Genomic DNA, 27152 nt, shown 5'->3' on the forward strand with positions numbered 1-27152 from the left:
CTCTGGCAAGGTTAACAGAAATGGAGAGGATGAATTGGAGAAAAAATATATTTGTTTTAAAAAGTGGCTATTTTCATGAATGAATGCATGAAGTCATTTATTCAACACTTACTATACACCAGATATTGTGCTAAGAAATGGGGACTCAAACACAAAACACAATGGTCCCCTATTCTAATGGGGAAAGAGGACATATTTAGGAAAGTTGTGGCTAGGGAGGACTCTTGGTCTGGGAAGTCACAGGGATGAAGAATGGAACCATAGAGAAAGACTGACTGGTCCCTTTCCGGGATTGTTCCCAGAGCTAAAGATGGAAAGCTATGGGGGTGGGGGTATATAAGAAAGCTGTGGAGCAAGATGGTGGGTCCATGCTGATATTGGAAAATCCTCATCTTTCAGGAACTGCACCCCCCCCCCCAGAACAGCTGTTTCCTCATCTGTTCTCTGGGAACAAGATTGATCATTGAAATTCATCTGAATTTGCTTTTTGTAGTGTTGTTTTTATCAACCATGTTAGTATCTACTTACAGTATTCTCTTTGCTCATCATAATGGGGTGTACTTTATTTTAAAATAGTTTTCAATCAGCCAATCAATAAAGCACAGTACATAGTGCCTTGTACCACAGTAGGTGCTTAATATTTGTTTAATGATTGACTGATTGTTCATCATTATGAGGCTTGCTTTATTTAAAATCATTTTGTTGTTGTTGAGGCAATTGGGGTTAAGTGACTTGCCCAGGGTCACACAGCTAATAAGTGTCAAGTGTCTGAGGCCGGATTTGAACTCAGGTCCTCCTGACTCCAGGGCCGGTGCTTTATCCACTGTGCCACCCAGCTGCCTCTAAAATCATTTTTTTTTTAATTCTATTGCAAAAGTAGCAAAGAGCTAAGAGAGAGAACTGAGCTCTTTCCGATTCATTCTCTTTGAAGGGTTGGCTCTTCAAACTGACCTAGGAGTTGTTTCAATAATGACAACAAACTATGACCAGGGGCTTGATAGCTCGGCTTATTTCTAGGTCCTCTGTCCAGCATCGAGGCTTACCCTCTATAATATCAACCTCCTTGAATATATTAGAATCAACTGCCACAAAATCCTGAAGTTACAAGTAAGGGGTGGGGTGGGGGGAGAAGCAGAATTGAGTGTCCCCTTTGGCATTGACTTCCTTGAGCTCTAATCTGCTTGGCTGTATCACAATACTTATCAATTACATGCTAAGTAATGAGGGCTTTTAGGGTAGATGGCCTCTGAGACCCCTTTTGGCTTGTCCGCTGCTTTGATCCTAAGCCCTCCTCTAGTGCTGCTTCACCAGGTTTTTTTTGCAAAGACAATGTGAAATGGGTTATGTCCACGCACATTTCTCTCTGATGCCTGAAGACCTCAGAAGACCAGATGAGAAGTGTTTGCCAGAATTCAATCTTCTGGGCACACAGTAGATTTTGCTATAGGCTTGCTCCAGGTTCCATTTCTTTCCCTAACCCCTTGGCATGCATACAGGACCCTGTCTTCCTAACAGGCAGCAGGGTTAGAGAACTCCCTCTCAGCCAGCTATAAGGAGAAGAAAACAGAAGAAGGGATACTGCTCATTCCCACCCCCTCCCCTGAAATGGCAGAGATGGCCCCCTGAAAGGGTTAAGGGAACCCCTAGAGGGATGTGAAGTGCGATCCTCTTCCATCCTTTGAAATGTCAGAGGGGTCCCCTATGGAAGGACAGGAAGGAGGGCTGCCCAGGTCCTTGACTTCAGATATCAGGAATAGAATGATCCATGGAAGTATGCAACAGGGTCGAAGAGAGCCTGGGAACAATGAAAGATAGCAGGGATTGACCAAAAGCTTTCCTCAGAGAGGCAGCCTCTCATGATAGGAATACAACTCCACATTTGCTTTACATATTTCTGAAGCTTTCACATCTCCTGGCATTTCCTTCCACCCCCCGCTGGGAAATGGACAGGCAGTGATAGGATAACACCCCCCCTTGGGGTTATGGATTGGACACAGGTATTCCCAACTATGACATGACAGAGGGTCCTACATTTTCTTCTTCTGATAACAAACACTTATGGAATGTCTGAGTTGGACAGGCTCTTAGGGACCATTGACTTATACCTCCTATCTTACAGATGTGAAAACAAAGGCCAAAATGAACCATTAGTAAGTGGCACATCTGGAACTTAAACCCAGGCCTCCTCCCCCCCAAACCAAGAAACTCTTCCTACTCTAACATGTAGCCTCATCTCGATCTAGCCCTTCTTCTTCAGTAAAGACGGCCTGCAGACTGTTACCTTATCATCTTGCTTTAACCTAGGAGGCAAGAGTGTGCAGTGAAAACAAGCCCTGGCGCAGAAGGTAGGAGGCCTGGGTTTCTCTGCCTCCAATTTGCTGGATGGTCTTCAAGAAGTTACTCTTTAAAGTTCTATATTCTGAAGGTCCCTCCCAACCCCGAAATTTAATTGGATGCTGGTGCCACTGCTTAATGAGGATTCTCCATAGCTGTTGGGCAAGGGTGAGGAAAGGGATGGAATGGAGAAGAGGTTTCCTTACTTTTTAATCATGTGCTCATAAATCACCGTGGGGATGATGGTGAGGGTGATCACATTTCCGCTGGTGGCCAGGATCTCTGTAGTCTCTTTGTCCTGGCACCAAGGGAGAGGGGAGAAGAAAATGAGAAATGAAAAAGGATGGCATTAGTTGGAATGCCAGGTAGGGGCAATTAGGTGGAGCAGTGAATAGAGCACTGGGCTTGGAATCTGGAAGACTCATCTTCCTGAGATCAAATCCAACCTCAGACACTTAGTAGCTGTGTGACCCTGGGTAAATCATTTAACCCTGTTTGCCTCAGTTTCCTCATCTGTAAAATGAGCTGGAGAAGGAAATGGTGAACCACTCTAGTATCTTTGCCAAGAAAACCCCAAATGGGGTCACAAAGAGTCATGTACAACTGAAACAACTAAACAAGAACAACAGACACCCTAACCATGCTGCTGATTCCATTGCTGAAGTACCCCAAAGATACACAAGATACCATAGGGGCATACAAAACATGACAGCTTTGATTATGAAGGATCTTGTGTCATCTAGTACATTAAAGATCAGTGGCCACTCCTTCCAGAAAACCAGCCTCAGTCTCGTCCCCCAACTCCCAGGCTTCCCATAGGGCCTGAGAAGTTTTGTAAGGATAATGTTTCCTTGCCCATCTGTCCCTTGCTCTACCTTTCTAACCCCCAAATGTAGAGAAGAAACTGAAGTAAATGAAGACTTCATGCTGTCACCCAGAGTGACTGGGGCTCACACGGGCTTATCTCAGCTCTATCCAAATGACAAGTAGTAAGTCAAGTTGGGGAGTGGGGAAGTGTGGGCAGAGAGGAAGGCACTGAGCAAATGAGTGCATCAATAAGCAATTATTATGATGTTAGCATGTATGAGACACTGGGGTAAGTGCTGGAAGAGGTACAAAGTTGAGAGTACACAGTCCTGGAACTCATCGTTTGTTGGAGGGAGAGGAAGAGAAGACAAGACCCACAAATAAGAAGAGGTCTGCCACAAGGAGAAGGCCTCCTTTGGCCTAAACAAATCCCACCAACCCTGTTTACTAAATCTCATGGGTTTTATTCACAGGAAAGTCCCCCCAGGCCCTGATCCTGAACTTACTTATTTTTTGTTTTATACACAATTCTAACAAGCTTGGGTATCTGGTTTCCTAGTACATAAGGAGCAGCCAATAAAAAAAAAAATTAGAAGAAGAGGGGGTGGAGAAAAATGTTGTTTGCTATAGGCAAACATAGTGTTTGCAAGAAGTGATAGGGGCGGCTAGGTGGTGCAGTGGATAAAGCACTGGCCCTGGATTCAGGAGTACCTGAGTCCAAATCCGGCCTCAGACACTTGACACTTACTAGCTGTGTGACCCTGGGCAAGTCACTTAACCCCCATTTCCCTGAAAAAAAAAAAGAAGAAGTGATAACGTGATGATGAAGGAGTCAGGGAAAAAATATGAAAACATGGGCTCAAGAACTCAAGAAGTCTAGTAGCTGGAGGCAAGTGAGTGCAGAGGCAAAGTCCCCATATCTCAGTAATCCCCTAGAACTTCTGGGTCCCAGGCCAGTACGGTAACTTCTGCTTATAACAACTACTCTGAACCCTTCAAAAAAAATAAATAATTTTTTAACTCGTTTCAATGAAATTTATTTAGCATCTATTATACATTAGACTCTGCACTCACTTTCAAGCATCACTTGCATGGTGACTATGTGGTATAAGAAGGCAGAGGGGTATTGAAGACAGAGAGACAGAGTGATATGTGGTGCTTTTCTGGATAAAATGTAAGCTCCCTAAGGGAAAGGATGGTTTGATTTTGTCTTTGTGTTCCCAGCAATTAGCACAGTGTTTGGTATACAGTAAGTGCTTAATAGATGCTGGTTGATTGATGAATTGGTAATAGTGATGAGATCTCTGGCCTGGAAATCAGAAGACCCTAGTTCTAGTCCCAGTTCCACTATTAATCTACTGTGGAACTTTGAGTAAGTTACTTCCTCTCTGTAGGCCCCCATTTTTCATTTGTCTAAAATAGTAATATTGGCACTGCTTACCTTTTTTTTTTTTTTAAGTGAGGCAATTGGGGTTAAGTGACTTGCCCAGGGTCACACAGCTAGTGTTAAGTGTCTGAGGCCGGATTTGAATTCAGGTACTCCTGACTCCAGGGCCAGTGCTCTATCCACTGTGCCACCTAGCTGCCCTGGCACTGCTTACCTCTTAGGGCTCTGGGTAAGGCAGCCTGAATACTTTACAGGGCTAGACAAAAGTAAGATAAAAATGATGATAATAATCATAAAAGGGGGGCAGGGGAGGGTTGAACCACCTTGGATCCAAAAACATTCCCGGCCCTAACATTCCCTGGTTCTGGTAAGTCATGTTGTCTTCAAGCCCTGAGATCCTAGGATGCTTTGAGCTCCATTCACACAGCTGGTCTCGCACACTAGCTGAGGGTCATTTACAGTCCAGTCTGAGCCTCGCTTTCTAGGCCAGGAGCCTCAAGAGGACATTCCATCACCCTGCTGAAGGTCCTGGAGTGGGTGAAGGGATGCTCAGCCTAAAACTGGGCAAGAGCAGAATGGTGACACTCCTGATTACAAGCAGCCCTAGTCAGTTATCGTGCTGGGTCTGCCAGGAACAACATACCCCTGGGGTCTGAATCTGGTTTTGCTTTCCATGATTGTCTATGAGACTATTTTTTTTTTTTGAAGAAACATTAACAGGAAGGAAAGAAGGGAGGGAAGGAGGAAGGAGGGAAGGAAGGAAGGAAGGAAGGAATGATCGAGTAAGGAGGGTAGGAGGAAAGAAGAATAGAGTATGGAGGGAGGACAGAAGGAAAGAATTAGGGAGGGAAGAAGTAAGGGGGGGAGAGAGAGAGAGAGAGAGAGAGAGAGAGAGAGAGAGAGAGAGAGAGAGAGAGAGAGAAAGAGAGAGAGAGAGAAGAAACAAAGAAAGAAATTTACTATATTCCAAAGTGATTCACGATGGAAATGTATGTCCTGTTTTTAAAGTAAGAAAGTGTCAGGAACATATCAGCACAGCCCCCAACAGGCCATGTTCCCTCCAATAGTTTTTTTTTTTTTCGTTTTTTGGAGGGGATATGGGGGTTAAGTGACTTGCCCAGGGTCACACAGCTAGTAAGTGTCAAGTGTCTGAGGCCAGATTTGAACTCAGGAACTCCTGAATCCAGGGCCGGTGTTTTATCCACTGCACCACATAGCTGCTCCCCTCCAATAGTTTTTAATGAACAGAAATGTTTTCTCTTCTTCCCTTCCCCCACCCTATCAGAAAAAAAGCAAAAAGCAGATTTCTTTTGACAAATAAACACAATCAAGCAAAATAAATTCCCTTGTCTGTACACACACACAAATGTATATACACACATACATATATACACACAATGTATGGGTGAATATGTGTGCATATATGCACACATGCATTTACACATGCATGCATATATCTGTACACACATGCATGCATGTGTGTGTGTGTGTCATTCTGCACCCTAAATTCATCACTTCTCTGTAATGGATAAACATGTTTCATTCTGGGTTCTCTGGATTCATGGCTGATGGCTGTATTGGTTGCTTTCAAAGTTGTTCTGACAGTGCTTTGTCACTGTATAAGTGCTTCTCCTGGTCCTGCTCAATTCATTCTTCATTAGTTTATAGAAAAGTCCTCAAAAATGTTCATATTTATAATATTGCTTATATAAACTCACTTCACCCTACATCCCACCATTCATGCAAGTCTTTCCATGTCTTTTGGAAATCACCTATTTCCTCATTTCTCATAGCACAATAGCATTCTATCACAGTCATAGACCACAACTTATTCAGCCATTCCTGAATTATTGAACATCCTCTTAGTTTCCGGTTGTTTTTCTTTTACAAAAACTGCTTCTATAAATACCCAAAAGAGAGCCAAAAAAAAAGAGGAAAAGGACCTTTATGTATATTCCCATTTCACAAATGAGGAAACTGAGGTCTAGAAAAGGAAGTAGCTTGTCCAAGTTCACACAACCTGTCGGTGGCAGACATAGACCTCGAACCCAGGTCTCCTGAGTATCTAACCAGGGATGTGTTTTTTTTTTCTTGAGACCTCAAGGAAGAAGGCCCTTGACTTACCTTCAGCCCAATGACATTCTGCCCATTCACCTCACAGATATAGTGGTTGGTGAGCAGTCCATTTTGGGCTGCAGAGCTGCCTTTGACGATGGAAATAATTTTCCCCTTCTTGACCACAAAGCCCACATAGCCATTGCTGTCTTTGTGCAGGGTGACAGTCCGCTGGAAAGGCCTAGAATGGAGAGAATAGTGAGGCAGAGGATGCCTAGGACTAGAGGGGGTCCCTGCTGTGTAGTGCAGCAGGGGTGGGATGGGGGACTGGGGGGAAACCCTGGGCAAGCCGCTCACCTGTCCCTCACAATCATGACGATCTTCTCAGCTGAGGCTTTCTTCAACACTTTGTGGGCCTTGTCCGAGCTCCACCCTGCACACTCTCTCCCATTAATTTGCAGGATCTGGTCCCCAAAGCGCAGGCCCACAAGGGAGGCTGGAGTATTGGCTTGAACAAACTGGACAAACAAGCCCTATGGGAGAAAAACCCACTTGACTGTCAGGTCTGAGGTTCTATCTAGCCCCAAACATCTCTTGAAACTGATTCAGGAGTCAGGGCTAGTAGGCTCATAGATTCAAAGATGGAAGGGACCTTGGATCACCTGGCCCCTCATCGTCCTCACTTTACAGATGATAAAAAGAGGACCCCGGGGGCGGGGGGGGGGGGGCGGCTAGGTGGTGCAGTGGATAAAGCACAGGCCCTGGATTCAGGAGGACCTAAGTTCAAATCTGGCCTCAGACACTTGACACTTACTAGCTGTGTTACCCTGGGCAAGTCACTTAACCCCAATTGCCTCATCAAAAAAAAACCCAAACAAACAAACAAAAAAGAAGGCCCAACACCTTTAAAGACTTGCCCCAAGGTTCCACGGGTTTTAAGTTCAGAGCGGAAGTTGAACCCAAATTGTTTGATTCTGTATCTATCATTCTTTCTATTTCAGGATGAGGCAAAAGGCAAAATACCTGGGGTAGAGAGTGGTGTGGGAGGGAGCAGTGCCTTGTCACCTCCACATATGCCCTCCCTCACCACACACACCCATATTCCCCGCTTTGGGTCATTCTCTGCTTTGATCACATGATCAGGATGTCTACAGCTGAAGATGTAATGTTGACCTAGGATGGGCAGTTATGGAGTGGGAGAAATGTCAGTGTGGCCTAGAACACAGAATATTTGAGAAAAACATTTCACCGCATCTTTAAAGTATGTGTGTGTGTATGCATATGTGTGTCCATGTGTGTGAGGCGGGGGGGGGGGGGGGTCTGGATTAGATGACTTCTAAGGACCCTTCCAAATCAAATTCTCTGATCCCAGGAAAATGAGGGAAGCCCATGATAATCCAGGGAGCAGGGGCAGAAATCTCTGGGGAGCCCTGTACCTACTTTAGCAGAAGACCCCCAACATCTTTTCCTCTTCCCCAGAATCTCCCCAGGGATGACCCAAGCTGGCAGGGAGGCACATGAGCCCCACTTCCTGATACCTTGTCAATGGCTTGTAGGCGCAGCCCAGTCTTCCCCTTCTCATCCTTGCACAGGTGGATCTCCCGTACGCCTGGCTTGATCTCTGCTCTTCGGATGCCCAAGTTATTCCCAGTCACTGGAGCCACCATCTGACCTTGCAGAGTGGGAGTGGCCACTTGCTGTAAGGATTGGTCAAATCACCAGAGTCAGTGTGGGTGCCTGGGAGAGACTATTCTCTTCTATTTGCTAACTGTGATGCAGAGAGGGTGAAGAGTGGGGAATAAACCGGGGTTGAAAGCAGGGGAGAAGATTTCCTTTCTGGGTAAGATAGGGAAATGAAGCCTCTGGGGACTATTACACTTAGTGGCCCCACTCCCAGTCAAAACGTGGGAGACATAGGCAGCAGAAAGTATATATTCCTCTGTATGGCCACTAGAGGGCAAACCAGCCTCACATACCCAAGAGGATGCAGGCAGGGGTGGGCATATGTGTGTGTGCTGCAAGGCAGGCAAGAAGGAAAGATGTGACAGCATTATAGCTTTGGAGTGGGAAAGGCCCCTTCCAACACCATAATTTCACAGGTGAGGAAACCAAGGCATAGAAAGGGTAGGTGATCTGCCCCAAATCCCATGGTTAGTGTCTGAGATGGATCAAGTTTAGCCCAAGGGGCTGATGAACCTCATAGAGAAATTTGCAGAGGAAACACCTCCCCCTGCACCAGATTCTAGTCTATGGAGTTCACTGAGGCCTGGCCTGAGGTCTCCATAGTTTGGTGGTGACTCCCTTGGAGGTAAGGTCAACTCCAGGCCTTTCTTGGGGCTGAGCCCGAACCTCAAGGTCCCAAGAACCAATGAACCTCTGAGTCTGGCTCGCATCCAGGACCAGGAAAGATGCTATCTTTTCATTCTCGATGTCCAGTCTAGGAGCCCGAATCTTAGAAGGAACAAGTCAAAGTGTGTTCAGAAGATGGAGACCAGGATCCGAAGAGATTCAAATGAGGAAATGCCAGAGGAACTAGAAATGTTTTACTTCTAAAGAGAAGACCTAGGGGGAACCATGGCCACTATCTTCAACTATCTGAAGGGCCATCTTGGGAAAGAAGGATAAGGACTTGTTCAGACTGGCTCCAGAATCAAGAACTAGGATCAACTGGGAAATATTACAGGGAAGCAGATTTCACTTCAATATGACATGAGAAATTGGGCTGCTACAGGAGGCAGTGAACTCCTTCTTCATCACTAAAGGTTTTCCAACAATAAAAATACCCCTTCTCAGGGTTGTTACAGAAGAGATCCCTGCTCTCAGGCCCAGGTTTAACTCCATTCTGAGGTCACTCCTGGACTCTGAGATTCTAGGATTCTGTAGAGCAAAGCTGGGCTGGAACTGTATAAATACCAGCATCTTCCTCTAACTTGCCCTTATTCTCATCTGGATTTTCTCCTGGTGCTGAGCCAGAGCCACCCCAGGTTCCAGAGGTTTTCCTCCCTCAATGCAGCATTGCCTGAGGCGCAGCAGGAGCTTAATAAGACAGAGCAGCACCAGAAATGGTAAAAGCAAGAGGGAAGGAAAGCATTTGACAGCCAAGCAATGCAGAAGCCTCTGTAGGCCAGGAGCAGGAACTGAAGCAGCAGAAAGGGAGGGGGGAGGGAGGAAAGGAAAGGGGGGAGGCACCTCCATGCTCTGTGTTTGGCTGAAACAATGCAGACAGACATAGATACCCACACTGTCACTTCCTGGAGTCAGGGACAGGTTCTCTTGGACTTCTTGACTTGACAGAGAAAGACCCATGTAACTTCCTAATTCAGCCAAATTTGGGTACAAAACTAAGAGGGAACAGAAGAGAACAGAAAAACATGATTCACATACACATAGCTGTCCCTAGTGTCAATGGCCTTTAAGGCCAACAGGCATAGTTGTATATTAAAGAAGATTTTATATGTGTGTATATACATATATATATGTATGCATGTACACATATATGTATATACATGTACATGTACTTATATGTAATTACATTTATATTAAGGAATAGTTATACATGTCTATGTATTTTTCTATATTCTATATATCTATATTATGATTTTAATTTATTATATAAGATAGTTATATAATGTTTTATAATTTAAATTATATAGATGGATATTGGTAGGTATCTATTTATCTATAGATAGATAGATAGATAGATAGATAGATAGATAGATAGATAGATAGATAGATAGATAGATAGATAGATAGATAGATAGATGAAAGAAAATTAGCCCAAGGCTGAAACTCAGGAATCCTAAGTTCCAAGCTGGCAGTTGACTTCTTAAGTGACTTGAACAAATTATTCTTTCTCTAAGACTCAGTTTCCTCATCTGTGAAATAAGGGTGTTGGACTCAAGAGGTTTTAAACCTGAAGTCTATGAACTTTTTATTTTAAATATTTTGATAATTATATTTCATGGTAAGCAGCTAGGTGGCGTAGTGGATCAAGCACCAGCCCTGGATTCAGGGGTACCTGAGTTCAAATCCGGCCTCAGACACTTAACACTTACTAGCTGTGTGACCCTGGGCAAGTCATTTAACCCCCATAGCACCACCAAAAAAAAAAGAATTATATTTTATTAAAATTGGATTCCTTTATAATCCAATTTTTTTTATTTTATGCATTTAACAATATTATTCTGAGAAAGGATCCAAAAACTTCCAGATTATCAAAAGGAGTCCATGATAGAAAAAAATGTTAAGAGCTCCTGGTATCTCTAAGACCCTTCCTAACTCTGACATTCCATGTTAGAAGGTCCCTCCCAACTCTGACATTCCTTGTTCTGTCAATTTTCCAAAAGAACTCTATGGGACATACTGCAAGGGAATGTATCCAGCCACAAGGTCTCAGCTGAGCATACAGAACTGTGAATAGACTTTGGACAATAGCCCTGAATTCCCAACAAACTGAGAAGTAGAAGGGCCAAAGCCAAGGAGAGCTATGACCCCAGGAATGAAGAAATGAATGAAAAAGCACTTATTAAGTGCTTCCATAAGCATTATGTTTCTGTGAACTGACCGTCACCTATTTGTCACCTAAAAGGGCTGAAGCTGGCAGAGGTCTGTTTGGGTATGACTTAGACTCATAAATCTCCCCTATACCTTCCACCACTCTCCAGCTGAGCCATGTGCTTTATCTCTCCGAACCATAGACTTATCCTTCCAGAAGCCAGGTGGGCATACTAGCAATCTAAGACAACACCCTGAGCCAACATCCTGGTGTAACTTACCGGGTGGTGAGGATGAACTTTCCTGGGCTGGGAGAGCCAGCATCTTGGGAATCACAGAAGCCTGAGCCTGCAAAAGACCAGAAACATCAATAAGAAACTCAACTCTCATGCTCCTGGGTTTCTTCATGTGAAAGGGTCATTTACCAAAGCGAGCTCCAAGTTGGAGCTCCCTGAATTCCTGAAAAGTTCATATCTAGTCTAGATCCAATGGGGACTGATGGAGTAAGGAAGACCCTAGGAAACAGCCCCAAAACTGATCTAAGGACCTTCAAAGATATGAATAGGTGGCAACTGTCTCATTACAAATCAGTAAAAGGTAACAAATAAATGAAGTGAGTCCAGGGAAAGGAAACGGGGAAGGAACTAAAAAACATATCATATGAGGATCAGCCAAGAGTTAAGAATGGGAAGTATAACTTAGAGACACTTAACAGGGGACTTGGGTAGGTAGCTTTCTTGAAAGATTTGAAGGATCTGTTAATGAGGAAGAGAGATTAGACTTTTTCTCCTTGGCCTCCAGAGGATAGAACTAGGACCAGTGGAAGAAGGGAAAAAATTGGAGAGAGGCAGGTTTCAGCCCAATATACAGAACTTCCTAACAATAAGAACTATCCAACAATGGAATGAATGAGCTGTCTCACAAAGAAGTCTTCAAGTGGCAGCTAGGTGGCGAAGTGGATAAAGCACTGGCCCTGGATTCAGGAAGACCTGAATTCAAACCCAGCCTCAGACACTTGACACTTACTAGCTGGGTGACCCTGGGCAAGTCACTTAACCCTCATTGCCCTGCCCTCCCCCCCTCAAAATAAAAGTCTTTAAGAAGAGCAGTAGCTAGCATTTGTACACACTAGCACTTTTAAGGTTTGAAAAATATTTTACATATGATATTTGATTCTCACAATGATCTACCCAAGAAGGTGCAGTTAATACCCCATTTTGCAGATGAGAAACCTGAGGCTGAGAAAGGTCAAGTGACTTGCCCTAGGTAATACAAATAGTGTAAGCCTTCTGAGGCAGGATTTGAGCTCAGGGCTTTCTAATTCCTTGTACAACATCCCTAGTGCCACCTGACTCCCTCAGAAGCTGAATGACTCCTTGCTGAGGATGTTGTAAAGGGGATTCCTGTGTCAAATACCCATTGAAAGGCTCTTCCAGCTCTCCATGCTCAATTAGAAGGCATAAAGAGGCAATGATATGGTAGAAAGAGTACTTATTTCAGAGCTAGAAGACCTGAATTTCCATTCCAGCTCTGCTCCTTATTTCCTATGTGAATGTAGGAAAAACACTTCCTTTCTTTGGATTTCAGTTTCCTCAGCCTGTAAAATTAAGACCAGAGATAATTTCTATGGCCTTTTCTAGCTCAAACTCTTCTGAATCCAAGAGTTTTAAAACACCTCCTAAAAATGGCCTCTTGGGATCTTCACCCCATGACATATGAGGGGGGATGAAGAGGTTTAATAACTAAAAATTTTGCCAGGTGTGGTGATACACACTGGTAATCCCTGGCAATGGGGAGGCTGAAGTTGGGAGTTGGGAGATCTAAGGGGAGAGAGCCGCATAAGGAGGAGCAAACTGGTTCAGGTCAATCAAGCAATAAGCATTTATTAAATACCTACTGTGTACCCAGGCACTATGCCAAGTACTGGAGAGAAACAGATCAGGTCAAAACTTCCATTCAATAATTGTACGATACTTTGTAAACCTTAAAGTGCTATATCAATGCCAGCCATTAGCTATCAGTGAAATCGGGCCCATAAGAGGCCAATGCACTAAATGAGATAGGAGAGAGACTCAGCCTCAAAATAATACAAATAACTAAGAAGGTCAAACTCACTAAATTGTATCCATGCCCCATTTCTTTTCTCATTTCCTAAAATAACCTTTCAGCATCCCCCTGACCCAGCACTGAAACCTGGGACTCCTGGGTGCTCCACAGGCTTCTTCAGTTCCCTCCCCACATCTCACCCTTTCTTCATTCCTTCTGGGCATTTCCTGCCTGAGACAATTGGCTGGTTTTATTGTCACTAAAAACCAGTGGCCAATAACCCAACCAGGAACCAGGCCCATCCCAGGGCAGTTGTCACAGGATGTCCAGAGCTAAGACAACCATGGGAAACATTACCTGATAGACTTTGTCTACCTTCAGGTCTTCTAGCGATGGGTACAGAACAGACATGTTGGTGTCCAATGAGTTACCTGTGGAACAATAGCAAATACAATGTGCTATGAGACAGAGACAGAGAGAAAAGACAAAATTATAGAACATCAAGTGGCGGTCAATGTGGCCCAAGGCTCTGTAGCTATTGTGAAGGACACTAGGTGGCTCACTGGAGAGAGGGTGGATATGGAGCAAAGAAGACTGGTGAGTTCAAATCCAGCCTCAGACACTAGCTGCATGACACTGGGCAAATCATTTAATTTCTTTTGCCTCACTTTCCTCATCTGTAAAATGGGAATAATAATGACACCTACCGGGGCAGCTAGGTGGCACAGTGGATAGAGCACTGGCCCTGGAGTCAGGAGTACCTGAATTCAAATCCGGCCTCAGACACTTAACACTTACTAGCTGTGTGACCCTGGGCAAGTCACTTAACCCCAATTGCCTCACTAAAAAACAAAACAAAACAAAAAAAACCAACAACAACAAAAAAAATAATGACACCTACCTCCCAGGGTTGTTGTGAGAATAAAATGAGTTAATATTTTTTAAGTACTTTGCAAATCTTAAAGCGCTATGTAAATAAATGTTAGTTATTATTAGAGTAAAGAATATTGGGGAAAAAGTGTTTTATGACATGATTGCTAACTTCAAGGATCTTAAGAGCTGCCATTGGGAAGAGACATTTGACATCATAGGGTCATAGATTTAGACCTGGAAGTGAATTTAGTGTATAATCTAGTCCAACCCTCTGATATTACAAATGAGGAAACTGAGGCCTAGAGAGGTTAAGTGATTTGCCCAGGGTCACACTTAGGTATATTACATACACAGTTAATAAGTACCAGCTCCAGAATTTAAATCTAAGATGTCTGACTGCAAATCTAGAGCTCTTTACCCTGTTCCAAGCTCCTGTACCTCCTTCATGGGCAGAACAAGGAGTGGTAGGTAGACATGAGAGACTTTACTCATCTTAAGGGGCTGGACCATTTCTTGAACAGTTGTTCAACTTTGTAGAGGGACTTCATATTTTAGTCATGGGAGGATTGAATGGACCTCCACACCACTAGTTTCTGCACCTATCCATTCATCTCTTGGGATTTTATTTCCTTATTTATTTATTTATTCATTTATTTATTTTTAGTATTCATTTTTTAAAAATTTGAATTCCAAATTGAGATGTACTATTTTCTTTTTTCTTTTATGTATTTATTTATCTTGATTTTATAAAAGTATTTTATTACTTTCTAGTTACATGTAGAGATAGTTTTCAATATTTGTTTTTATAAGATTTCTAGTTTCAAATTTTTCTCCCTCCCTTCCCTCCCTCCCCCCTTCCCAAGACAGCAAGCAATCTGATATAGGTTATATGTGTACAATCACATTAAACATATCTCTGCATTAGTCATGCTGTGAAAGAAGAATCAGAGCAAAAGGGAAAAACCTCAAAAAAGAAAACCAAAAAAAGTAGAAATAGTATGGTTCAATCTGTATCTAGATTCCACAGGGTTTTTTTTCTGGATTTGGAGAGCATTTTCCATCATGAGTCCTTTGGAACTATCTTAGACCATTGTATTGCTGAGAAGAGTCAAGTCTATCACAGCTGATCAACACACAATGTTGTTGTATAAAGAATTAATTGTGATTTGAGTTGATACTGTGAAGATGTACTATTTTCAATAGTTATATCTCCCAATAACATCTCACACTTATATAGTACATTAGGGTCTATAAAGCACTTGAAATGCATATTTTATTTGACCTTCACGATAACTGTGGAATGACCCTATTGCTATTGTCATGGGGCCCAGAGCACCCCAGAATTTCTCTGGGGCACACCGAGGAATCTTCTCCTTGAGAAACTAAACCAGAGGACAGATAATACCTAGAGAGATAAACTGAACCAAATCCGACTGAACTAGCTTCAGATTCCTACCCTTCATTCTGGTCTCCCTTACCCTGGGGAGATAAATTTGGGTGTGGCTGCGGCCTTTGTGTTCTGAAGAGGGATCTGTAGCCACCCCTCACCCAATTCCCTTAGTCACTACCAGTGGGGGATGGTCCTCCACTCCTCACCCAATTCCCCCAGCTACCACCAGTGGGGGATGGTCCACCCCCATCAGTCCTCTATAAAAGTACCTTCCAGTCTCCTGTTCGAGGAGATTTGGTACTTCTGAGCCATGTGCTTTATGCCAAATCTCCCCATGAAAAGTCCAAGGATTTCTTTCATGGTTTCCCCCCACCCTTCCTTTCCCTTGCTCCTAAATAAACTATCACCTTATTCTAACTACGTTTTGTGTGCAAGAGGGTGTAATTCTTTAAAGAGGAATTCCTAAGAAACCCAACTCCTACCCCAACCCCTACCCCATTTTCCCACCGTTACACTATCATCCCCATTTTAGAGATGGGGAAAGTTAAGTGATTTGTCCAGGGTCACACAGTTAATAAGTATCAGAGACTGGATCTGAACCCCAATTTTTTTGAATTCAGCATGCATTGTTATCTGTTACCGAGAGCCCTAGGTGTAGCCTAATTATGCTGCCACTTCATAGGAAGAATTCTTCATTTCTGATCTCCCCTCAAAAAAACCCCAAACTAAAATATAGCCTGGGGTACCACATGATATAGCTACACCAGAGGTAGAGTTACATGCTTCAGCAGTGATTTCATAAGACATGGCATCCACTGGGGATTAGGGTGAGGAGCCAAGCTAAAAGGTGGCATTTTTATGGAGCTTCTAAATGCACTCTATATGTACTTCTAAATAGAACACTCTAAATGCACCACTAGGCAGAACACCAGGGTCATGTGTGCCTGGGCAAATCACTTAACTCCTATTTGCCTCAATTCCTCATCTGTAAAATGCGGACACACTGGAGAAGGAAATGGCAAACCACTCCAGTATCTTTATCAAGAAAACCACGTAGTCCATAGGGGGTCACATAGAATCAGACACAACTGAACAATGAAAAACAGCAAGGCAGAATACCAAGATGGTTGCATTCAGTGATTAATGGGGACAAAATGTATTTGAATCCTAAAACTAAATGTGGGAAAGGGATCTTTGAGGTATCAAACAGTACTGAAAATCTGTACACATTAGTTCAGTTGCTTCTCCAGCTGCCTAGAGAATTTAAGATCTGGGGGCAGCTAGGTGGTACAATGGATAAAGCACCAACCCTGGATTCAGGAGGACCTGAGTTCAAATCCAGTCTCAGACACTTGATACTTACTAGCTGTGTGACCCTGGGCAAGTCACTTGTGGAAATTTATTTTGATTTGGGGACCCTACCTTTAGGCTGAGATTAGAAAGCCTTAGGCCCTGAGGATCTTTCCCCCTCCTCCTCAGCTTCAGCTGAGCTGAAAAAGCCCCGTGGGCTATACAAGATGCCAGGTCAGACAGCTGGGGGCAAAAAAAAGCCCCAGCTCCCTATGACCTGAGCGGAGCTATGAAAGATCCCAGATAGCCTGTGCTGAGGCACGTGAAGTGGGAGTGCACCCCCCCCCCAACCAGCCGCAGCCCTGGCTGGCAGATTAGCTTGGTCTGTGGGGGCTAAGGAAGCCCTGAGATTTAAGTGGAGAGAAGAAAAGGTATATATAGACCTGGGAGTGAGGAGCAAGGGGGGACTAGATAGAGGGGACTAGACAGGAGCACAGACAAGGACAGAGAAGACAGGGCTGACTGGAAAAGTGAAGATTAAGAGGAGTTAGAATAAAGGACCTGAGTGCCCTAAGGCCTCAGGTGGCTAAGGCCCTTATTGTATTCAAGAGGTTCAAAGTGAAGCAGGTGGGAAAGAGAAGCAGTAGAAAGAGACCTCCCTGTATTCTTAATTTTAAATAGTATCTCATAAATAAACTCTGCTTTGATTATTTAGTTAAGAGGCTTCTTAATATTTTGCTTATCAATTTGGGAGTGGAGCAGTGTGGTGGAACTTTATAAACGGCCCATATTAAATTAAACACAGTCAGATAGCCAAATAGTCAAAAGTCCCCAGATTAGTCCTCTACTCAGAAAGATTAGTCATCCATAGTTTAGCCCCCCAAAATTAGCCCTAGTTAACAAAATATTTCTACATTTTAATGGCAACCACGAAGGGATTTACAGCCCAATTATAATTTTTCTAAATTTATCATTTTTCATATAATCATAATTTTTCATAAAGCCAATTATATATAATTTGTCCAGGTTAGTTATAGTTACTAATAATTCATTTTTTTTACACACTTAACCCTTATTACCCCACCAAAAAAAATAGAATTTAAGCTCTGTTTTGGTTTGGTTTCTTTCAATTGTTCAACAGACATTGGATAGGTAGAATTGTAGAAAAATGTCTGGATTTGGACCCAGCGTATCTGAGTTTGATCTTCCATCTGCAACTCATATTCTATATGATTTTATCAAGATACTTCAGTTCTCTCGGTCTCAGTTTCTTCATGTATAAAACTGGGGGGAGGGGGAGAAGTTGGACCAGATAGTTTCTGAGGTCCCTTCTAGCACCAAACCTGTGATTTCATGACAAAGAGGATCATAGGAGATCCAAGACACTTTAGAACATGGAATAGCACACTTGGCCTTAGAAACAGTTTGCAGAAAAGGGAGGAAGCTTAATGTTAGGCAGTGAGAATCTGGCTTTCCTGGGTCCCCTGTCCAATGTTCCTTGCATCACACTACCTTTCTCATTCTTCCCTTAATACCAGAAGGACCGAGAATGTCAATTAACATAGAAATGTTATTATAATTTTATTCTTAAATTAAAATGTTTATCCTATCTCTAGGTGGCACCTAGGAACAGTTAGGTGACAGTGAGTTAAGCACTCGGTCTGCAGTAAGAAAAACCCAAGTTCAAATGTGTCTTCAGACACTGGCTAGCTGTGTGACCAAGTCACTTATCCTCACTTCCCTCATCTGCAAAATGGGGATAATAAAAGCACCTACCTCCCAGAGCTGTTGTGAGGATCAGATGAGATAACTATAAAGCACTTAGCACAGAGTCAGAGCTATGTAAATGTCAGATACTATTATTATTAAATGAGATAGATTGTAAAGTGCTTAGAACAGTGTCTGGCACATAGCAGGCATTATATATTAGACTTTATAATTATTATTATTTAAAAATATATTTGTGGGGGCAGCTAGGTGGCGCAGTGGATAAAGTACCAGCCCTGGATTCAGGAGGACCTGAGTTCAAATCCTGCATCAGACGCTTGACACTTACTAGCTGTGTGACCCTGGACAAGTCACTTAACCCTCATTACCCTGCAAATATGTGTGTGTGTGTGTGTGTGTGTGTATTTGTAAAATACTTAAGCACAGTACCTAATAAAGGCATATTTCCTTCCTTTCTTTGTCTTATGGATTTTAAAAAATGTACTGCACCAATTGACCCAGTTTAATCCTTTGAGGTATTCTTAAATTCCAGTCCTTCTCCAAATATTATTGAAGATCAGATCTTTCTCTAAGCAGAGACAACTGTCATTATCACATGAGGCAGGTAGAACACTCAGAAACCCAGAGCAGCCAGGGTTTGGAGTTGTGACCACCATGTAAGCTGTTGTCCTTACTGTTCCTTGGCTCACCTGGAGGATCAAAGTCTGCTTTCTCCTATGACAGTATGAATGATTGATTCACCATCTCACGTGCAAGGAAACCCATGCTCTGAAGTGCCGAAACATTTGTAGAGCAAAAGATAAGATGCTAGCCGGGTGCTGCCTTTGGTTTTCCAAAGGGCAAAGAGGGTGATGGTTATAGTTTAAGCGGGCTGACCCTTTCTGAGTGTCAAAGGTGAGAAGACACAGACAGGACAAGAAATTTTGCTTCTTTTTTTTTTTTTTAGTGAGGCAATTGGGGTTAAGTGACTTGCCCAGGGTCACACAGCTAGTAAGTGTTAAGTATCTGAGGCTGGATTTGAACTCAGGTACTCCTGACTCCAGGGTCAGTGCTTTATCCACTGTGCCACCTAGCTGCTCCTCTGCTTCTTTTTAAACTCTGAAAATCCTAGAATAATAGATTGGGAAGGGATCATATATTTCCTCTAGTCTCCAGCCCCAAACACTGTTCTACCTGGCTAAGGATATTATGCCCAAGTCAGTTCTCCTATACCTTGGTTTCCCCTACCTATAATCATTCAAGATGACACATCAGGCCCCTACTATATTCTTTACACTTGATCTAGACTATCTAGCATACTGTAGGCATTTAATAGGCAGCTAGATGGTGCAGTGGATGGAGCCCCAGGCCTGGAGTCAGGAAGGCTCATCTTCTTTAGTTCAAATCTAGCCTCAAACACTGGCTGTGGGACCCTGGGCAAGTCACTTAACCCTGTTTGCCTCAGTTTCCTCATCTGTAAAATTAGCTGGAGAAGGAAATGGCAAACCACTTCAGTATGTTTGCCAAGAAAACCTCACAAAGAGTAGGGTGTTACTGAACAACAATAAAGGCATTTAACAGACGATTGCTAAATTGAATCGAATTGGTCTGACATTCCAGAGTTTATGCAACTTGCTTACTATGTGACCTTGGGCAAGTAACTTCCTCTCTCCAGTGTTTCCACCTCTATCAAAAGGAAGTACAGATATTTATACTGCCTCTCTTGTCTTGGGTGTTGTGGACAACGAGTCTTGTAAACTATCAAATACTAGAGGAATGTGGGGAGTGAGGAGGCTTGGTGGACAGAGAACTGGGTGTGGAGTCAGAAAGACCAGAGTTCAAATTTGATCTCAGACACTTCCATCTGTTTGACCTTGGGCAAATCACTTAACCTTTGCCTGCATAAAACTAGACAACATGGCAAATCACTCTAGTATCTTTGCCAAGAAAACCCCATCAACAGTTGGTCCACAGGGGTCACAAAGAGTCAGACATGACTGAACAACAACATAGGAATATGAGCCACTGTTTCAGGTCAAGTCATTTGACCTGTCCTTGTCTAGACAACTCTTTTTTTTTTTTGACAACTCTTTATGTGTACGTATTGCAGAGTAAGTACTGGCCTACATTAGTAGAAAGCTTGCTCATCTGAGAATTTCCTATTTACATAGGTCCAGTCCCTATGCTCTATCCTACTACACACACAAGCACTCGGTGTGTAAGGGAATCCAAAGAGTAAGGTGCAGCCTCTCAGAGTGGGAAGGGACTTTAGTGGACATCTGGCCCACCCCAGGAGTGAACAAGAATCCCCTCCACTGTAGACCACTCATCTAACCATCTTACTTCCAGCGCCTTCCCTTTGCTAATTGTTTCCAATCTACCCTGTATATAGTTTGTTTGTACATATTTGTTTGTTTGTTGTCTTCCTCCAGTAGACTGTGAGCTCCCTGAGGGCAGAGACTGTCTTTTGCCTGTTTTTTTCTTTTTTTAATACCCAGAGCTTAGCACAGTGCCTGGAATATAGCAGGCACTTAATAAATGTTTATTGACTAACTTAACCTCTGTTTGCCTCACTTTTCTCACCTGTAAAAAGGGGATAATAATAGCACCCACCTAGGGGGCAGGTAGGTGGCACAGTGGATAAAGCACTGGCCCTGGATTCAGGAGGACCTGAGTTCAAATCTGGCCTCAGATACTTGACACTTACTAGCTGTGTGACCCTGGGCAAGTCACTTAATCCTCATTGCCCTGCCAAAAAAATATATCTATATCTATATAGCACCCACCTCTAATGGTTGTTGTGAGGATCAAATGAGACGACATTTGTAAAGAGCTTAGTAGAGAACCTGGTACATAGTAGGTACTTAATAAACACTTGTTTCCATTCTTTCTTCCTAGCCTTTGCCTAAAGATCTCTGGTGTGGGGGAGCTTGTGTCTTTGTGCCCTCTGCTCTTTGCTTCTGGTTCTGCCCTCTGAAGAAGAAGAAGGGCTTCGATTCCCTCTTCCTCATGATGCCCTTTCAAATATTAGCAGCCAAAGTTAGCATTCTTTACTTTAATCTAACTAATTCATATTGAGAATCTTCTTTGTGCAAGACAATGTAATAGGTGATGAGGACACAAAGACATAAAGCATTACTCCCTGCCCTCAAAAAGCTTACATTCTACTGGGATAGGATGGCTGGGGAAGTGTTGGGAGAGGAATACAGCATATATACTGATACATAAAGTATAAACAAAGTAATATACAGTAACTTAAAGAGGGAGAGAAAGCAGGAGGTGGTACTCAAGTTGTGCTCTGAGGGCCAGCTAGGTGGTGCAGTGGATAAAGCACCAGCCCTGGAGTCAGGAGGACCTGAGTTCAAATCTGGCCTCAGACACTTAACACTTACTAGCTGTGCGACCCTGGGCAAGTCACTTAACCCCAATTGCCTCACTAAAAAAAAAAAAAAGTTGTGCTCTGAATGAATCCAGGTGGGCATTATACAGGGCACAGCTAACCCAGAGAATATATAGAAGGAAGGAAGGAAGGAACCCCTGGGTTTAATACTTACTACCTGTGTGACCTTAAGCAAGACACTTAACATCCTTGTGCCTCGGTTTCCTCATTTGCAAAATGAGAGTCAGACTAGATAGCCACCAATGCCTTTTCCAGCTCACAGTGTAAGCTCCTATGATCAGGGCTGAGTAGAGAGGGACAGTCTCTTCCCCATGCTTGGACAGTAGCCCTCTTTGATTGCCGACTAAAAGTGAGTTCAATTTTTTGGCTGCCTGATGGCATGATGCTGACAAGATTGGTTGGCACCTGGCCAGTAAAGTCTTCCTTGACACACCCAGGCTTTACTGTTCTCTTCCTCCCATTTTCCTACTGCGCAGTCTGAACCTCCTCTTTACCCTCCACAATCCTAAACTCTGTAAATTGAATCCCAATCCAGCCCTTATCTGTGTAAATCATATTGCCCATCAGTGTAGAAAGGAAGCTCCTTGAGGGTGGGGAAGGGATCATTTCTGGTTTTGTTTCCTAAGCCCCTATTAAGGGGTCTTACAAGGTACAGTGACTTGCCCCAGGCCTAGACATGCCTCTCTTGTCTTTGCAGTTTCCTAGCGAGGGGGGGATGGGCCTCAGAGCCACCCTGCCAGCAAGGGGTATGGGGGCTATAGGAAGGACGAGGACAGAGAGGCAGGTCATCATATGAAGTGGGGTTTAGTAGACCTAAGACAGTCTTAGGCCTGTGCTTAGATTATGAGGGCCTTAAAAGCTGGGATCCTGGAGAAGGGTGAGATTAGTCCATCCTAGGAAGAAGAGATCCCCAAAGAGATTCTCTTTCTCTGTGTAAAGTAAGGACCAGGATCACGTGGTCTGAGTCCAGAGGGAGACTGATAATTCCCGGTATCCCCTTCCCCACCCCACCCCCAGTCCAGCTTGCTTTAAGGAGGGTGCAGGAAAGATAGGATGCAGGGGGACCCCACCACTCTCCCCTCTTCAGAATTCCCTCTATCACGAGAACCTGAAAGCAGACTCTGGCCCCTCCTCTGGCACGATCAAATTTCCAACCCAAAGGAAGACAGATGAAAAGGCAACAAGTAAGAGAAGGAAAGGTTAGTGTGCTTCAGCAATGCATCCAAGGACACAGCTAATCTTTTTTTTTTTTTAAGTGAGGCAATTGGGGTTAAGTGACTTGCCCAGGGTCACACAGCTAGTAAGTGTTAAGTGTCTGAGGCCGGATTTGAATTCAGGTCCTCCTGACTCCAGGGCCAGTGCTCTATCCACTGTGCCACCTAGCTGCCCGACACAGCTAATCTTAAAGAGGCTGTAATCACATTTCCAATACCACCATTATGGCACACACATAGGTGGGGGAAGTGCATTAAAGTTTGTTCCTGACCCTAACCCCTTTGGTACCCTTCCATCCCCAGCCATACCTAGTAAGACAACTGAGACTCGGGAGTCCTCTTCCCAGTACCTAAGAAGACAGTCACAGCGGGCTCAGGAATCTGCTCTCTACACCGGGCCACAAGTTTCTGCATTTACTGAATAGAATGTGTGTATATGGAGGAAGTCATCTAAACACCCACCATACAGCCTTGGGCTGGGCATTACCCATCTTTGGGCCTGGGTCTCCTCTTTCAGGAAAAGGAGGGAGTTAGGTTAAATGCTCCCTTCAGACTCTGACAGTTCAAGTGATAAGGCCCCTTCTCAGATGCTCTGTCTGGAGATCTGACATTTGGTCTCTGAGGCCTAATATTCCAAGGGCCCCTTCCAGCGTTGGCTTCCTATGAGTGAAGGGAATTCAGGAATTCATCCTTCAGAGCTCCAAGTCCTAGAAACTGAGGACATTCCCAGAGCACCTGCTATGTGCAGATTCAGCTGGGGAACCAAAAGTAAAGGAATGGCATAGATGCAGGGGCCTTAGAGAACACCCTGTCCATCCCACCGGCCTCAGACACACATTAGTTGTGTGATCCTGGTTGCTAAGAAGGGGATGGGGGCGGGGCAGCTAGGTGACGCAGTGGATAAGGCACTAGCCTTGGATTCAGGAGGACCTGAGTTCAAACCCAGCCTCAGACACTTACTAGCTGTGTGACCCTGGGCAAGTCACTTAAAACCCCATTGCCCTAAAAAAAAAAAAAAAAAGGGAACAGAGCCATGTTCTCCTGATTGTTTGTCTACCACCCTCTACAAGAGCACCTGCTAATGCAAAGCACGACCTGGAGATACCAAGCTACAGGGGCCTTTGCGGTTAAGTAAAACCAAGGAATTTAGTACACACTGGCTGCTTAGAATACCATTCAGGGGCTGGGAGATGTGGGAGCATTAAGGGAGATAAGAGCAGGCTGAAAGAAAAAAAAAATTCTTTTTAAGAGTCTCCACAGTACACTCCTGAACTGCTGGAGCTGGAAGGGCCCTCAGAGGTCATCTAATAATTCAACAGCCTGAAACAGGAAGGATCTTGCTCTTGGCAAAATTCACAGCAGAGATTCTAATCACCTCAGAAACCAGAATTCCCAAATCCCTCGGATATAAAAACCACTTGCAGAGTGGGTCCTCTAATCTCCTTCTAACTCTCCTTCACTTCCTATCCCCTTCCCTCCCACCCCACTCCATATCCAATCTGTTGCCTAGGCCTGTCCATTTTATCTTCTTAAGATCTCTTGAGTATGCCCCATTCTCTCCTCTGGCACTGCCACCAGCCTGGTACAGGCCTTCATCACCTCGAATCTGGATTAAGTAGGTTTATGGTTGGTCTCTCTTTCACAAGTCTCTCCCTACTCTAGCCTATCCATTTCCCAAAGTGCAGGTCTAACCAGGTCACTCTCCTATTTAATAAACTTCAGTGGCTCCCTATCACCTCCAAGATCAACTGTAAAAATCTGTTTGATGGGCAAAGCTTTTTTTTAACTTGTTCCTTCTTCTCCTCTAACCTTGCCAGTCTTCTTACACTTTGCCTTCCCACATACTCTGAGATCCAGCCACACTAGCTTCCTTGTTGCTGCTCTAACCAGAAGTTTTATCTCCTTGTTGACTCAGTATAGGTTGTTTTTGTTTCAGTCATGTCTGACTCTTCGTGACTCCATTTGGGATTTTCTTGGAAAAGAAAACCACTGAAGTGGTTTGCCATTTCCTTCTCCAGCTCATTTTATAGATGAGGAAACTGAGGCAAACAGGGTTAAGTGACTTGCCCAGTATCACACTGCTAATGTGTGTCTGAGGCCAGATTTGAATTCAGGTCTTCCTGACTTCATATACCATTTTCCATTCACTGAGCCACCCAATTGCCCTTCATGTCTCTACTACTGTAGGCATTTTTACTGGCCGTGATGTGGGCCATCAAAAGCAGCCTAATTAATTGGAGAGTTATAAAAGAAATTGTGATTAGGTCATCATCATCCCTGAAATCACAAGGAACTTTCATTAGAGAAAAAAGTCAGAGACAGAGAGTCCCGTATAGAAAGAGACACAAATAGAGACACAGAGTGAGACAGAGAGATATTCTTAGGTAAGAAAACTGGTTTCACAAAACCAAATAAGAGGGGCAGCTAGGTGGCATAGTGGATAGAGCACTGGCCCTGGAGTCAGGAGTACCTGAGTTCAAATCTGGCCTCAGACACTTGATACTTACTAGATGTGTGACCCTGGGCAAGTCACTTAACCCTAATTGCCTCACAAAAAAACCCACAAAAAACCAAAAACAAATAAGATTTGAAAAAGAAAGGGAAAAAAAAAAGCTGAACATGGTCTGTTTATCATCATCGTGACTAAAATGGTAACCAAAAACAACAAAAAAATCCATTCCCAAGAAAGCCCACAGATACAGATAGTATGAGAGTGTGAAAAGATCCCTGGCCAGAGTCAGGAACTTTGGATTCTAGTTCTTACTATGATGTTGGGTGACCTTCCATTTTCTGGACCTCGATATTCTTATCTGTAAAATGGGGGGACTTGGCTACATGAGTGTCCAGCTTTGACTTTTGGGGAATCCATTTAAAAATTTTTTTCAAATGAAGTAGAGCCTTCTCACACAGAGGTGAGACATGTCACAGGCAAGGATGAGCAGCAGCCTGCTTTGGGGCTTGGGGAGGGGGGTGGGGGGGCTATGGAATTCATTAGAAGAACTCTGAGGCCCAGCAAAGCAGCGCTGGTCATAAAGGTTAGGCTCCACCCAGACCTTTGCTTCTAATGGAACTCCTGGCCCTGAGGTCTTCAATTCAAAGTACCCTTTTCTGGTGCCTGGGGAGCAGAACACTGCCAGAGAAAAAAAGCTGCTGCTATCAGTGGCCACCCTCACCATGCTATCAATATTTAATCCCCTTGATTCTCAGTTCATTTAGGCGCTGGGGGCTGCTTAGCTGGAGTTCAAAGCCCCTTTCCTGACATTACCTCCAGAAGCCTCCTGGTTCCTTCTCCCCATCCCCCATCCCCAGGAGGGGAGCGGAGAGGCAGGATTGAGCTTGGTGTACTTTGGGGGAGCGGGAAGGTAAGAAGAAAAAGAACCAATAGATCAGAACAGAGTTCGAGGAGAGGACCAGAGAGCAGCTCAGTATCTCTGTGGGCGTGGACACCCTAGGGAGACCTAATTAAATGATGCCAGAAAGGGGAGGGGGAAGAGCAGCAACAAAGTGGGGGGGGGGGGCAAAGGAGGGAAGGGGGAGGGGAAAAACAAGAGGAAAGGGGGTGAGGGGTAGGAAAAGAGGGAGGGGAGGGAGAGCAGAAGGAAATGGGGGCAGGAGAGAGAACAAAAAGAAAGGGGGTGAGGGGTAGAATGGGGAAGGAGGGAGAGCAAGAAGAATAGTGTGAAGGGCAAAAGTAAAAGATACAGGGACAGGAGGGAATGCGGGAGGTAAAGAGGAGGAAAGGAGGGGAAGCTGAATGAAAAGAGGAAGGAGGAGGAGAGAGAGCAGAAGAAAAAAGGGGTTTGGAGAGGGAGAATAGAAGGAAAAGGGAAGGAGGGGAAGGGGAGGGAGATCAGGAAGAAAAGAAGAAAGGAAAGAAGGGGGATGGGAAGGAGTGAGGAAAGAGGGAAAGAAAAGATGTAAGGGAAGTCAGAGAAAAGGAGAAAGGGGGGAGGGGGGAGAAAAGAAGGGAATTGAGAGCTAGAAGGATTGTGGGAGGAGGGAACCATCAACTCACACTTCTAATCAAAATGATGAAACTCACTGTTGGAGGGTCTTTAAATGACCACACCTTCTCATAAGGGAGCTTACCTGAAGAGTTGGGAATGGGACTGGGCTACTCCTCTCTTGCCCTGCTTCCAGAAAGCTCTGTCCTCC

At 44.0% G+C, this 27152-nt stretch overlaps 1 protein-coding gene across 1 annotated transcript; it reads right to left on the reverse strand.

Annotated features, from left to right (window-relative positions):
- Window positions 1-194: 194 nt before the first annotated feature.
- SDCBP2 (syndecan binding protein 2) lies at window positions 195-27152 on the reverse strand. The gene is made up of 9 exons (XM_043982000.1): window positions 27087-27152; window positions 13481-13554; window positions 11359-11425; window positions 9824-9924; window positions 8122-8280; window positions 6941-7116; window positions 6653-6824; window positions 2541-2632; window positions 195-1795 (listed from the first exon to the last, which is right to left on the reverse strand). Exons 2-9 carry the CDS (start codon window positions 13532-13534, stop codon window positions 1741-1743), a joined length of 876 nt encoding a protein of 291 aa, XP_043837935.1. The 5' UTR covers window positions 13535-13554; window positions 27087-27152; the 3' UTR covers window positions 195-1740.

This window comes from Dromiciops gliroides, chromosome 2 (genome assembly GCF_019393635.1).
Source record: "Dromiciops gliroides isolate mDroGli1 chromosome 2, mDroGli1.pri, whole genome shotgun sequence".
Lineage (NCBI taxonomy): Eukaryota > Metazoa > Chordata > Mammalia > Microbiotheria > Microbiotheriidae > Dromiciops > Dromiciops gliroides.